This window comes from Arachis hypogaea, chromosome 1, assembly GCF_003086295.3.
Source record: "Arachis hypogaea cultivar Tifrunner chromosome 1, arahy.Tifrunner.gnm2.J5K5, whole genome shotgun sequence".
Taxonomy (NCBI): Eukaryota; Viridiplantae; Streptophyta; class Magnoliopsida; order Fabales; family Fabaceae; genus Arachis; species Arachis hypogaea.
Genome location: NC_092036.1, coordinates 11,770,828 through 11,785,552, shown reverse-complemented (window position 1 = coordinate 11,785,552; position 14,725 = coordinate 11,770,828). Strand labels below are relative to the sequence as shown.

The window sequence follows — 14,725 nt, the reverse complement described above, 5'->3', positions numbered from 1 at the left end:
TAAATATTAACATTCATTTATTTTTCAAATTAGCAATGTGAAATTAGCTAGTCATCTTAATTGCTTAATTAAGGTCTTTTTATAGAACTTTAGCTAAGCTGAGTTTTAGCAATTTACATTAAGGTCCTTTTAAAGGATAAGACTTTAGCTAGTTCAAGTTGAGTTTGCCCGTGAATTTACTCAAATATTAAAAATGTTTGATAATAAAAAAATATTAATAAAAAATTGTTAAAATTTATCTTATTTAATATTTATTAATTATTATAATAATTAATAAATAATAAATAAGACAAGTTCGGACTTTTTTTTTTTTGTCTCTAGTGTTATGATTCAAATATATACTTGCGGTACAATAGAGAGGGGAAAGAAAAAACATAATATTTAAGAACATTAAAAATTATGAAACTAGGTCAATGCGAGTTGTTTTCACAATTATTGGACTTCCATAATCATCATAAAGAGTCTTTTAATGCTTTTTAATAAAGCAAAGAAATTTGCATGAAACTAATTATTAAATTAAAGTGCATCACAATCATAATTAACTGAGCATATATAATATTGAACCGAGAAAAATGATAAAAATGGTGAATGCTATTTTAACTTTTCTAAATTAACATGTAAGTTATTTTTTCTGTTATATTTTAGTTGTGTGTTTATTTAACCTGAGTTATTTTTTTTATTTTTTTGTCGTCGTTGCGTCTCTCAAGCATCACTGTCTCATTAGTGTTTTGTTTTCTCTTCTCAAATCATTCTTTTATAAAAGGTATTTCAACTATCTCTAATTACGTTTACTCTTTTCCACTCTTTTGTCGGCGTCATTACGCCTCCAAACATCACTGTCTCATTAGAAGTCTTATTTTCTCTTCCCAAATCATTCTTCCATAAAAGTATTCTAACTCTCTCTAATTGCGTTTACTCTTCTCCATTGTACTCTTTCGTCTTCGTCGTTAAGCCGCCTTTCAAGCATCACTGTCTCATTGGGTGTCTTGTTTTTTCTTCTCAAATCATTTTTTACTAATTCTCGTTAAAATAAACACCCAATTAGAATATGACACATCATAGAGGATAACTTACATGTTATTTTAGAAAAGTTAGGATAATATTTACCTAATTATAATAATAAATAAAAAGAAAAAAAAGTGAGAAAAAAGAATAAAAGTGGATTAGATGCTATGAAAAGAAGAAAGAATAAGTAATAACATGGAGTAAATAAAAGTGAGAAGAAATATCCAAAAAAAAAAGAAAAGAAAATGAGTAGTGGATTTAAAGTATAAAATTTCGGGGGTGTGCAAGTAGTTTTTCTTGAAAAATGTTAGGTGATTATTATTTTTCTATATATATTTATCTTATATGTAAATTAATACTAACCAATTTTTTTTGTTTTTTTTTGGCTAAAAATATTGGCCTTCTAGCATTCACTTTTTCCTTTACAAACTATTATACAAGAGGGCAAATATATATGCTTGGAATGAACAATTAGATTGAATTATTTTATTGGATTGAATCATTCAAATTAAAAATAAAATAAAATAATAAATATTACTTTTTCATGCTAAGTACGTAGTAGTAATTTATAATTACCTCCATCTATCTGAATTATTACTAGCTACACTATGATACTTTAAAGGTTTAATTACTCTGTTGGTCCGTATAATTTTGCGAAATTTTCAATTAGGTCCTTATACTTTTTTTTCTTTTAATTAAGTCTTTACACCAAATTTTTTTTTAATTGGGTCCCTACACTTTTTTTTCTTTTTATTTAGGTCTTTATACCAATTTTTTTTTAATTGGGTCCCTATAAAATTAATCCAATTACCACGAAAAAGGACTTAATTGAAACAAAAAATTAGTGCAGGAACTCAATTAAAAAAAATATATATAGAAAACTAATTGAAAATTTCACGAAACTATAGAGACAAATAGAGTAATTAAATCTACTTTAAAAGATATTATTGTTGTTGTCAAATATATAATTATTTATGTATTTTTTATTAGTTTAATCTCTTAAAAAAATCTATATTGTAACATGATATTAAAACTTCTAATATTATAAATCTGAAGTTGTATCTTTGTAAAAGAAAGAATTTCAGCACTACTCTATTATGCCATCAATTTTGTGAGGCTCAAACATTTGTTGCTTTCGTCAATACATTATTACTTATAATTACTCATATTGTGTCATAGCTTTTTTTTATATAGTTAGAATTATGTAATGGGAAAATATAGTATCTACAAATAAATAAATAAATAAATAAATAAATAAAGAAGTGATGAGTTTGGTATAGTACTAGGCGTGGAAATCATGAAGCATTATCCAAAACATGCGAATGAGACTTTTCCTTTTTCACGTTTAAATCACATGGATCATAAGTTGATAGCCTTTAATTTATTCATGGTTGTGAATATATATTTAATGAACCTTTCTCTTTAGAATTTAATAATTTCTATGTAATATCAGTGAAAAAAAGTTACATAAATATTCAATATCAATATTATTACACTTCTTTTCTCCTTAACTCTACTTACTCTACTCTTTTTTTTATTTTCATAATATTTCTCAACCTGATAGGATAAGAACTAATTTTGTTGTGGATCAAAATTTCGTTTAAGAATTTGTCATTGATCAATGAATTATTGCATACACAATATAAAATTTAAATCTCTAACACTTACTTAAACAGACTAATAAACTAATTACTCGACCAACTCAACTTAATTGTATTATACTCTACTCTATTTTATTTTATTTTATTTTATTTGGACATTGTACTCTACTCTATTTGAGTAACCATCACGCTCAAAAGCTGCTAACATGATTTTTTAATTGTTTTTGGACAGGGTCTACTTGGCTGTTCTCCTCAAAATTTTTGAATCATTTTAGCAACAGATTGAAATCCAACAAACCTAATATATTGGACACAAACAAAATGCAATAAAAGTATCAAACTCTGCTTTTGTATTCATCTTAACACAAAGGACAATAAAATATTCATCAGTCCAGTCAAGCCCACAAAGCACAACCACAATTGACCCACATTTCTTCCACTTGACTTCTTTTTTTTCCCTCTTTTTTTACTACTGCTTTCATCATGGATGACTTTTGGGGTGTAGTTTGTTTCCCATCTAATTAAAGATATATAAATATAGTCAAGATTCAAATAAATTAGACTTAAATTGATGCTTAATAAATCATATATGCATGTATTATAAGATAATTAAAATTAAAAATTATTATTACAAAAAAATTAACAAATAAATTAGTAAAATTAATTTTTTTGTGAGATTCAAATCTAATACTTATAAATGAGAATAAAAAAATATGTTATTTGTATTATAATTCATTAACGGTTAAATTAGGTGAAAACTCAGATATAATTAACTTTATGTAAAGTTAATAACTAACAGTTATTAGATAATTTAACTAATTTGACTAAATTTTTATCTAGCGACTCTCCATTATCAAATTCATATAAAATTAAATTTTATCTATTAACTTTATATAAAGTATAAACTATACCTAATTATCTTCCAATAAAAATTAGAGCTACCAAACTTGAAGGCGCGCCAACCTTCACCCGCACGGCACCGGTCACCGCTGCCGGTACACCGAACACCTGTCCACACCCAATTGCTTCTGCCCCCTCCGCCTCAGCCCTCATCCACGTGGCATTCAAACTTTAGGCTCAAGTCTTCCCACTCACTCACTTATTAAAATATTTTAAAAAGAACAATGCTAAGTACAGTAATATTTGTGATCGATAGTCATTAACTAATCATCAATAATGATTTGATGGTGTGAGATTTTATTTAATGATTCACTTTTTTCTGTTAGTTACATGCTGGTCAAAATGCAATAAAATTGTTGGCCTCCTAGACTTTTTCTTTTAAAAAATTTAAATAAAATAGGTAAAAATTCAGGTGAAATCGACTTTATACAAAATTAATGTCTAAAAACTATTAGATAATTTGACTAAATTTTCATTTAACGGTCCTGAAATATCAACTTCACGTAAATCGACTGGAACTGAATTTCCACCAATAAAATATATATTTCAATTGATACGGAACGAAGCAACTCAGAGGGAATCGCAGTAACAGAATAATAAACAAACTAAACTAAAACTGAACCAATAACAGAGTAGGGGTGCGTAATGCGCATCGCAGTTCCAACGACGACGACGACTTCCATGGCCGGCGACGAGAGACAAACTTCTTACCGTGTTCTGGCGGATCGGTGTCGGACACTGGAGGAGGAACAAGCCAAGCTCAGGGAACAGTTCCGCCAACTCTTGCAGGAGAAGGAAGAGGAAGAAGAAGAAGTGGTGGTTGCAGATTCAACGCTGCGTTTTCTTTCAGGGAACTTCTTCTCGGATAGTCCGTACGCTAGCGTGTTGAAATGCATGGGACACGCCGTTCATGTCTACAGAGCTTCCTCCGGTGAGATCATATATTGGTAGGTGATTTACTAATTTCAGATCATAACAGTAACTAACTAACTAACTAACTAAATAACTAACTATTCTTTGATTCGCTTTCCTTTTATTCACTATATGCTATGCACTACTTTCTAATGAAACAGTTGCAGCTGTGAATTGCATACTGTAGATACAAAAAGAGTATATCGCGTACAAGTTAATCGATGCGAAAAGTATTTTGCATTAAGAATTTACCTTTTGTTGTGAATTATTCTTGATTTAGATTTTCCTAGAGTGATTTTGAGTTGAATATAGACGTTTCATTTTAGGAATCGTTCAGCAGAAACACTGTATGGATGGAAAGACTATGAAATCATTGGTCAAAGAGTTGCTAAGTTCCTTGTTACCGAAGAGTGTTATGAATCTCTGCAGAATATTCTAGAAAGGTTGATCAGAGGAGTTCCATGGTCTGGAAAGTTTCCTTTCAAGAAGAGATCTGGTGAAGTATTCATAGCAATAGTGACTAAAACTCCTCTTTATGAGGATGGTGAGCTTGTTGGTATTATCACTGTTTCTAGTGATGCCGCTGTATTTAACTCAATGGATTCAGAAAATAGAAGTTACCAACCTGGTAACAATGGCAAAGCTGGAGGACAGAGGATAAATTTCAAAAGAATTCAGTGGCCTCCACGACCGTTGATTGCATCATCTGTCTCTAATCTGGTTCTCCTCTTAAGCTTCATTAATACAGCTGCTATTTTTTTTTTTTTTATTTCATTATTCTCTTTGGACTTCCATCACTTTTGCTGAAATTATATCATAGAACCTAGTCTTTATATCTACCAGGCATCAAAGATTCTCCTAAATCGGCATCCGGATGATGCATTTTCCAGGAATACTACAACAGATGGAGATGAAGAAAAACACAGCATTCATGTATGTCTCCATTCTGCTTGAAGACTTTTGGGATTCTGGGTTAGCTTTTTTGGTATTATAATAACTATTTTTTAAAAAATTTTCTTTCTAATTTGGATTCAGGAAAAAGAACGTCATTCTAGTCATCAGAGAAGTGAAAACAGAACTTTTAGGGAGGTGTCCGAGAAGGTTAAGTCTACTATTGTAAGTTAATTTGAATTTGTGAATTCTGCTTTGTATATCAGTCTTTGTGTGGTTAATATATGGTTTAATCACTTCAGGCAGCCAGAGTCCTAGCCAAGCTACAAACAGGGGGAAGTGAAAAATGTGGGAAGGATGATGGAAGCATTAAAAGTAATTGCACGAATGATTGTTCCGGAAGTAAGAGAGTGAATAATGAGGGTGATTCTTCTGGAGGCTCAGTAGCTTTAACTCCACGCAAGGATGGTGCTAATGAAGAGGATAGAGAAGTAAATATTCATAAATATAGTTCTTTTTGGGATAGCACTATAGCGGATACAAATATTTGTGCACAAAGAACATTCACTGTTCTCAAATTTATTTCTGTAGAATCTTTCTGAAGGGAGTACATTGAATGTTTTCGTTCTCCCTTTTCCTAGGACCCATTGTTAAGATTACACTGCAAATTTAATCCAAAGAAAAAGGAACAAGAAGCTATAAATATGGTGATAGAAGATGAAATGAAAAAGCAACAAGAAGGACTGCAATTGCAAAGTACACGAGAAAGCACTGGCAGTAATGGAGGCAGTAATGGAAGTTCATCAAGTAAGGGTGACAATGAGTCAAACTCTATTGTGAAGTCTGAAATCCATTGGGAAAACCTTCAATTAAGAGAGGAGATTGGTCAAGGTAGTTGATTCTGTTGTGCATTTTTATGATTCCTTTATGCTATGTTGAGGAGTTGAAATGCTGAGACACTTCTATCTTGTTGAAGCAGTCCAATACAATTTCCGTTTGCACATATTATCAGTTAAATATATTGATTCCAGACCTCATTATGTTTTTTCTTTATGTTGCAGGGTCTTATGCAGTTGTGTATCACGGAATATGGAATGGATCGGTAATAATTCAACGTATTCTTTTTATTGTCTTCGTAGGAGTATTGATTTGGCATCTACTGATGTGCCCTATATTCTTTATATCAGGATGTTGCTGTCAAGGTTTACTTTGGGAATGGATACACAGAGGAGACCTTACATGACTACAAAAAAGAGGTATAAGAATTTAAGTTTCATTTTATATTTGCCTGATTGAGAAAGAAAACAGCTCATTCCGGAATCTGTGTGCTTACTTCAGATTGATATAATGAAGAGACTAAGACACCCTAATGTATTACTTTTCATGGGAGCAGTATATTCGCAGGAAAGGCTTGCCATTGTAACAGAACTATTACCTAGGTAAGTGTTAGAGCTTGTTATATTGAATGTAAAATAAGTTGTGCTTACTTAGATGCACAAAAGTATCATGCATCTATTAGGTTTTATTTTTATTATTTATTTTTTTTGTCATCATGTAATAGATATGTGAATTATTGAATATGAAAGTATCAATCAGTACGTGCATAAAATCCCTATCAATTTCTACTTTCTTTGAGAAAATTTGAGGAGCATCTTACATTGATTTTATTGAACTTGGTAGGGGAAGCCTTTTCAAAATTCTGCACAAGAGTAATCAGCCACTAGATATCAGAAGGCTTTTAAGGATGGCTCTTGATGTTGTGCGTTTCCTCTCTCTCTCAAACACCACATTCATAAACGGATATTAAGAACTAGCTGATGGCTTGCTGAACCTTAATTGTTGCAATGTTATCAATCACATCATTGCTTACTGCAGGCTAAAGGTATGAATTATCTTCATCATAGAAATCCACCCATTGTGCATAGAGACCTAAAGTCTTCTAATCTGCTTGTTGATAAAAACTGGACTGTCAAGGTAATTCATTGCTTGGATATTCATTCAGTAATCCCGGGAAGATTGAATACCTACCTGGAGAACAATGATATTTGGTTTTTTACCCTTAGGTTGGAGACTTTGGTTTGTCAAGGTTGAAGGATTCAACTTTATTGACTTCAAAAGGAAGAGGCACTGTAATGATATCTCTCATCTTTTCACTTTGTAGATCCAATACATACGGCTTAAATCTTTTTAGTTTTTCATCAATGTGTTTTTCTGTCAAAATGCAGCCTCAATGGATGGCCCCTGAAGTCCTACGAAATGAGCCTTCCAATGAAAAGTAATTCCCTGGAGCTAAGTTCTATAGATACTGCTCACTGGGGAAAGTTTTCAGGAAACTTTCTGAGAAGTGAATTTTATTCTTTTGTTTCTTGTCGCTTATTAATTGCTTGCTTGAGGAATAGCTCAATCAGTCAGCTTGAATCTCCTCACAACTTGCAACCTTATATTTGATGAGGAAGTGATAATATATCAGTCCTTAGTTTTGTCCCTTGTCCCTATCATCGCCCTACATTCGCAATTTCAAAATATCCTGATGTGATCATTTTCGGATTTTCCTTTCTATTTTACACAGGTCGGATGTGTACAGTTTTGGTGTCATCCTCTGGGAACTAATGACTCAGTCCATTCCATGGGAAAATTTGAATTCCTTACAGGTTCCTTTCTCTCTTTCTCTCTTGGTGACACACATTCCAGGAACTTTGATTAAGTATAGATGGTTTAATTAAAATGATGAACATATCATTGAATTAAACATGAAGATAACAAACCTCTGAAGTCATCTTGCCATAACTGCTGTATTTCACTTGAAAGGTGGTTGGAGTAGTAGGATTTATGGATAGAAGACTTGAGCTTCCGGAAGGGCTTGATCCCCAAGTGGCATCAGTCATTCGTGACTGCTGGCAAAGGTGCTTCCATAATATACACCACCTATTTGGTTGGTAGTTTTCCTTCAAACTCAACTAAAAACATGACTTATGTTAAATTTGAGCAGTGACCCAGAACAACGCCCATCGTTTCAAGAGCTAATACAGAGAATGATGTTCCTTGTTAACAAAGTAAACGCAGTGTCAATTAGGAGAAATTCAGAATCATAAACTTGTTATGTGGTCTGGGTTTATGAATAGCAACTGAAAAGTCCTAGCCGAACAAAATTGAGCGCAACAGAACATCCTTCCTAGTTCCTTCCAATATGAGAGAATTGGAAGACTTTGAGAAGAATAGCTGGTTGATCATTGTGATTCTTGTCACTCATGTAGTTATGGATTCAAAGTGACTTGAGATGATGCTGACCAATGACGGGCGCCTTCCATGAAAGCCAAGAATCGAATTGAACCCATCTTCATCATTCACAGAGAAATGCTAAATTCAAACTAGAACATAGAATGCATAGAATGTACAAGCTAGAACATAGAACATAGAATGTACATTCCTTACTTCGAATGGAATAATTCAGAAGTTAATGGTTGAACCTATAAATTAGTCATACTAATACAATGTCATGTATTTATTGCTATTCAATATCTAAACATTTGAGTCGAGCGTTCTAGTTGGAACGCATGATCCATTTAACTACGTGAACTTTTTTGCTAGAAATGGTTGCATTCATGTGATTATATTCACATGTACGTTGAAGTTAAAAGAGATGTCCAAGTTTCACATGTGGCTAAGGTTCAATAATCAATCGATGGGGAACTCAACAATCCTAGTCCAAACAAAAGTTCTAGACCGCATTATTCTATATATTATTCTACTGCATTGCTATGCTTTGTTCTTTTTCTTTCCCTCTTGGATTTTCCTCTTATTGTGAAGCATATAGTATAAATATGATTAAATGTTGGAACAAGTCCAAGATGAGTTGTAAACTTGTAATGGTGTTGAACTTGTCAAAGGTCCAGTTGATGATGACCACTTGGCTATAGTATAATTGGCCTTCCTCTCCTAAAGTTATATTGCTACATAATTTTTTTTTTTTTTTTGGCTAGATTTTATTAATGTGCTTGAATTTATATAAAGATCTTTCATTTTTCTTTTATAGTCTAAATAATTATGTAATTTTAAGTGATAGTTAGATAAAGTCTTCTCCAAAACGACTATAAGATTAAATTTTTGATACTGTAAAGTAAAATCTACTTAGAACATAATCCAATAATATCATTAACTAATCACTTCTGATAAGCTAAAATGGTTATGGATGAACTATCAAAAATTAATGCCTTAATATTTGAATCTTTGATATTGTAAGTAAAATTTAATTGGAACATAATCTAATAATATCATTATAACAAATCACTTTTAAGTGTATGAAGCTAAAATGGTTATGGTCATGAAGTATCTTTTTCTAAAAACGTAAGCTGTTACATGCCTCCTTATGTATATATTTATTTTTGTTTTGTATTAAAATTTTCTCTTTATTTTATTACTAATCATCATTAAACCTCACATATGGCCCTGACCAAAAAAAAAAAAAGAAAGAAAATGAAAAACCTCACATATGGCTAAAAGATGATTGTTCCCATCCTGGTACAATTATGTTCAAACTTCAAACCAAGTATACTAATTTCACTGGAAAAGGAGACACAGCACCCTTCAAAATTTTAGATCACCGCCCAATCAAAAACATTTTTCTTAAAAAAATGGAATGTTACAATTAGTGGTGCCAGATCCTTTAATTTCTCACTCATGAAATCAATATTCTTATAAACGGATGATCGAGGCAATGCTTTGTTAAATGATATATTCTTCAATCAATCAACAATATTCAATGAAACAAAAGGTATTGGCCAACACAATCAACAAATTGCATAATCAAATCTCTAATGAAACAAACTTGACTTTGTCAATAACCCTATAAACTACTATCTATGATACCATTATCATATCATATTATCATATATAGCATTAAACATTTAAACATGATAATTGGGATACTTATCTAGAAGGTTATCCGGCATGTCTATTAATCTTGTGACAAAATTAATTTATTAACCTTCCTAGATTACTCTCTGGCTCTATTTAAACATAGCATCATCATCATCATCATCTCCATCACATAAAGTTGTACATTGTCATAATCAATTCACTAGCAATTAATTAATAAGTAAATTATTGTGTATTGTGGTTCTTCCGTTTGTTTTTTTGCTGAAAATATAGGTTATGTGAAGAATTATATTATGTTTGTTAACCAACTGAGTGATTAGCTCATTCGTTCACTTAAATAAATGCCGGTGATTCGAATCACACTGTGTGTATGTATCAACTCAATGATCAATGACAAACCGATCTGCGATAGATTAGTCTTTGGTCTGCCGGACTGGATGATACTCGAAACAAAACATACATTACTATATATATATAGTTGCACTAATATATAGTAAGGGGAATCCTTTTGGCTTATAAGCCGGCCTAATAATAATATATGACCAACTAAAAGAGTTTCATTGAGAAAATCATGGAGTTGCAATTATCGGCTATGTAAGAATAATGTTTGTGGAATCTCATCTAAAATTGAAACTACCAAAAGGGTGTTTGTCAACTATAAAGAAATTTCTTCTTCACATAATCATAAGGTTGAAGCAATGGTTGATGGATATAGAAGTATGGTGGAGAACCCATCACCAATGAGAAACGCAACAAATCACATGATGCTGGGATTTCTTGCTGGAATTTCGACAGTTATGTTAGTTGCTGCCATATTGTTCTGCCTCTTTGGAACAAAGCTCATTGCACTTTTCAAACAACATAGGACTTTGAAAGGTGAGCTTCTAGTTATTTTTATTTGGTTCTCTAAAAGAATACTTGTCATTTAATCACAAAAATAAAATAAAATAACGAATTGCATGGCAGAAATTATGTTCTTATTTTAAAACCAATAAATGCATACATTCATCTAAGATAGGAGTGGAATTTTGTAGCATAATTTTTATTTTTATCTGAATTTCTTTTGGTGCAGGTAAAGAGTACAACAGCTTCAAAGATGAAACAATGCCTCTAAGGCGTTTTACCTTTGATGAAATAGAGAGAGCTACCAAGAACTTTAGCCAAGAATTCTTACTTGGTTCTGGTGCATTTGGAAATGTTTACAAAGGAAATTTTGAATTAGAAGGAACTTTAGCCATTAAGAGAGCTCACGGCGAATCCTTCTTAAGCGTCGATGAATTCCGAAATGGTAAGCTGACACGAGAAACTTCAATCAATCATACTTTCTTTTCTGTCTTAAATTTGAATTTTTTTCGTTATGTTCTTGGCAGAAGTTAGGCTCCTTGCAACTGTAAAGCACAGAAATCTTATTGGTCTAGTGGGGTATTGTGAAGAACCAGGTTAGTTAGTTAGTTAGTTAGTTACATGAAAGTTGAGCTCTCATTTTTACTTGTTCATGTTCTTGAATTGATGAATTTGTTGCCAAAGAATGCTGCTTTGGTAGCATGCATTCAATTGAGTTTAGTTTACCTTGATTCTCTCTTTTATTTGCATATAGCATACGAATACTGAATAATTCTAATAGAATTATTGGTATATGATCACAAAAAAATAAAAAATAAAAATAGGTAAATGTATATCAGAAGATTCCAAATATTTTCATGCTAACATGGCTCAATTATGTGTTTATCAGAAAGATTTGGGGCAAGAATTCTGGTATATGAATATGTACCAAATGGCTCTCTGCTTGAATATATGATTGGTAAGTCAACTATTTAGGACTTCATTTCTATTTTCATTTTCAGTAGAATATATTCCCAAATAAATTTCCTAGGAATTTCATGTCAGACGTTTTGGTCTCTAAAAAAATTTTATTACGTTGAGTTTCTTAAACTTTACAAAAGTAAGACATATAAGTCCTTCTATTATACTTTTAAGGACTTATTTGTCCAAGCGAAAACAATGGTCTAAGATAAGGACTTGTATGTCTTGTTTTTGTAAACTTTAGGGACTTCGGCATAATAACATTTTCTTGGGGATGAAAACGTGCGAAGCGAAGTTCCTTAGGGACCAATTTGAGTATATATTCTTTTCAGTATTTCTCTGTTTATATAATTTTGTAAAAGTAAAAAACAAAACCAAAAATAGAATTTTATTGTTTAATTTTTTTATTTATAAAATTTAGTACATAAAAGACACTACAATGGAAACAGATATGAAAACATGCCATTATTCTTATCCATCTTAGAACATAAAAATATGAATGTTGCCTTGTATAGGGAACAAGAATAGCTTGACTTGGAAGCAAAGAGTGAACATAGCAATAGGAGCAGCTAGAGGTATATATTATATCCTTGACATGACTAATTAATTATTTATCCAACAATTCAATATGACAAACAAGAAATCCTCTTAACATTTTTTTTATATATATAGGCATAGCTTATTTACATGAAGGAATAAAGCCGAGTATAATTCATCGTGATCTCAAACCAAGTAACATCCTATTAGGTGAAGGTTTCGAGGCTAAGGTCTCGGATTTCGGGTTGGTGAAATCCGGCCCTATTGAGGACCAATCACATGTGAGTAGCCAAATCAAAGGGACACCAGGGTATCTTGATCCGGCATACTGTTCAAGCTTTCACTTGACAAAATTCACTGATGTTTATAGCTTTGGTGTCATACTTCTTCAACTTGTTTCAGCTAGACCTGCTGTTGATACAAATGAGGTACAAAGCAAGCAACATATAATTGATTGGGTAAGCAATGCAAATGATAATGACCTCACAAATTTTCTGTATATCAAGTTACTAAAGTTTTGCATTTTCTTTTTCACTTTTTTTTTTCGTGTGAGAGAGAGAAGAGTGTATCTCTCAATGATGTGAGAAGAGAAGTATTTAACTTTGCTATGGGAGCTACAAATCGGACGGTCCGATATGTGATTTTGAAAATAAAAAAAATAAAAAATACAAAACGGACCTTACGATTTGTAGCTTTTTTTTTCTTTTCAAACAAGTCGGACCCTCCGATTTGTAGTTTATTTTTTTCTTTAAACAAATTGGACCGTCCGATTTGAATAAAACACCATATTAAAAAAAAAACACCTAATCTTTCAATATCAATGTATTACACATATATTTAACTAATATAAAAAAAATTAGCCTTTGTTTTTCTCTAGTTCTACAAGTTTTGTTGCTCTCTCCATGTAATAACTTTCTCTTTACATTTACTATTTTAGATATATAGGCTATTTAATGTATTTGGACTAAAATTGTATCCAAATACACTAAATTGTCAATAAACTTAGATTAATGAGACTCACATAATGGGACTTACCTAAGATGAAAGTTACAAAGTTAATGATTATTTATCATTTTAGAGAACCTTTTTTGTTTAACAAATGTTCCGTAAGTATTAAAAGGAACGGAAAAAGTAATAAATATTACTATCTTGACAAATATTTGAAATTCACCTATGTACATCTTGGAAATATGTTTGCATGTGTTGTGTTCATGTCCCATTCTTTAAAATTTTGATGTTTTTTAACGTGTGCGTATCATGTTGAATGTCTTTATTAATGTTAATATTTTTCACTTAATGAATGACTTTTGAGGCAGCAACTCAAAAGTCAAGTACTTATGATGATGCAAAAATATGATTAAACGGCCAAGATATTATACATTGACAGTATATCAAAATTAATCAGTAAAAGTAGTTGCTATCTATGTTGTTGTAGGCAAGCCCTAGCTTAGAGAAGGGTAATGTTGAAGAAATCATAGATGCAAACTTGCTATGTCAAAGTGAGCCATGCAATATGAGAGTTATGCTGAAGATGGGTCAACTTGCTTTAAGATGTGTGGTTCAAGAACCAAAAAGTAGACCTACAATGATTCAAGTGTGTCAAGAACTAGAACAAGCACTATACTCTGAAGATACCTTCAACAACAAGCAACATTCTTCAAAGGGTTTCCCATCAATTGGATTGTCTCAGCAATCATCAGTGGAAAAGAATGATAGCTTTGTGAGCATAGATGGTGTTGGACTTCAGAAATTCCATATTGATATGGATAGCTTATCATTTCAGAGTACAAGGTTAATGTGCCTAGAAAATAATAGTATAAGTATTGACATTGATAACAACAACTTGAAGAGAATTCAAGAGGATGGGGACATATAAAGGTATAATTAATTAAGATCTTAGATGAATTATATATTTTCATCACTCTTCCTATGTTTGAATGGAGAATATTTTTGAACAATTTGTATAGACATGGCCATATTAATATGGTGTAAATTAAATTATTATAGTTGTGCATTTATTTAGAAGAAAAAGGACATAATGAGAGAATTTTATTTTTGTATTAACATGTGCAATGTTCAAATAGTTTGAAACAATTTATGAATGGCTCAATGTTATAAATATAAGGTTTTTGCTGGAATTTTAAAAGTAACAAGATTTTTTTTTTAGAATTATATATCATTGCATATTTTCTTTATTTCCT

General features: G+C 31.4%; 2 protein-coding genes across 8 annotated transcripts; both read left to right on the top strand.

The window, feature by feature from the left end:
• Positions 1-4,068: 4,068 nt before the first annotated feature.
• LOC112796899 (serine/threonine-protein kinase CTR1) lies at positions 4,069-8,946 on the top strand. Of its 7 annotated transcripts, none has more exons than XR_011882315.1 (16): positions 4,069-4,453; positions 4,745-5,138; positions 5,262-5,351; positions 5,454-5,534; positions 5,612-5,800; positions 5,951-6,200; positions 6,371-6,411; positions 6,497-6,565; positions 6,648-6,748; positions 6,990-7,068; positions 7,185-7,283; positions 7,373-7,433; positions 7,535-7,584; positions 7,879-7,960; positions 8,118-8,212; positions 8,299-8,879. XR_011882315.1 is itself a non-coding variant. In XM_025839584.2 (16 exons), the coding sequence occupies exons 1-16, from the start codon at positions 4,152-4,154 to the stop codon at positions 8,399-8,401; spliced, it is 2,076 nt and encodes a 691-aa protein (XP_025695369.1). In that variant the 5' UTR covers positions 4,069-4,151; the 3' UTR covers positions 8,402-8,946. The 7 variants fall into 7 exon arrangements, 5 of the variants coding, with proteins under 5 accessions (XP_025695369.1, XP_025695360.1, XP_072093702.1 ...); XM_025839584.2 differs by having other exon boundaries at positions 5,454-5,519; positions 7,373-7,438; positions 8,299-8,946; XM_025839575.2 differs by having other exon boundaries at positions 7,373-7,438; positions 8,299-8,946.
• A 1,936-nt stretch (positions 8,947-10,882) lies between these two features.
• Positions 10,883-14,531, top strand: LOC112796921 (probable serine/threonine-protein kinase PBL18). The gene is made up of 7 exons (XM_072218962.1): positions 10,883-11,060; positions 11,257-11,472; positions 11,555-11,623; positions 11,917-11,985; positions 12,503-12,562; positions 12,660-12,982; positions 13,960-14,531. The coding sequence occupies exons 1-7, from the start codon at positions 10,883-10,885 to the stop codon at positions 14,398-14,400; spliced, it is 1,356 nt and encodes a 451-aa protein (XP_072075063.1). The 3' UTR covers positions 14,401-14,531.
• Positions 14,532-14,725: the final 194 nt, after the last annotated feature.

Coding starts and splice junctions, on each gene's coding strand:
- LOC112796921 (XM_072218962.1), top strand. CDS start 10,883: ATGGTTGATGGATATAGAAGTATGGTGGAGAACCCATCACCAATGAGA. Junction 11,986..12,502: donor TCTGCTTGAATATATGATTG/GTAAGTCAACTA, acceptor TGCCTTGTATAG/GGAACAAGAATAGCTTGACT. Junction 12,983..13,959: donor AGCAACATATAATTGATTGG/GTAAGCAATGCA, acceptor ATGTTGTTGTAG/GCAAGCCCTAGCTTAGAGAA.
- LOC112796899 (XM_025839575.2), top strand. CDS start 4,152: ATGCGCATCGCAGTTCCAACGACGACGACGACTTCCATGGCCGGCGAC. Junction 7,069..7,184: donor TAAGGATGGCTCTTGATGTT/GTGCGTTTCCTC, acceptor TGCTTACTGCAG/GCTAAAGGTATGAATTATCT. Junction 7,961..8,117: donor AAAATTTGAATTCCTTACAG/GTTCCTTTCTCT, acceptor TTCACTTGAAAG/GTGGTTGGAGTAGTAGGATT.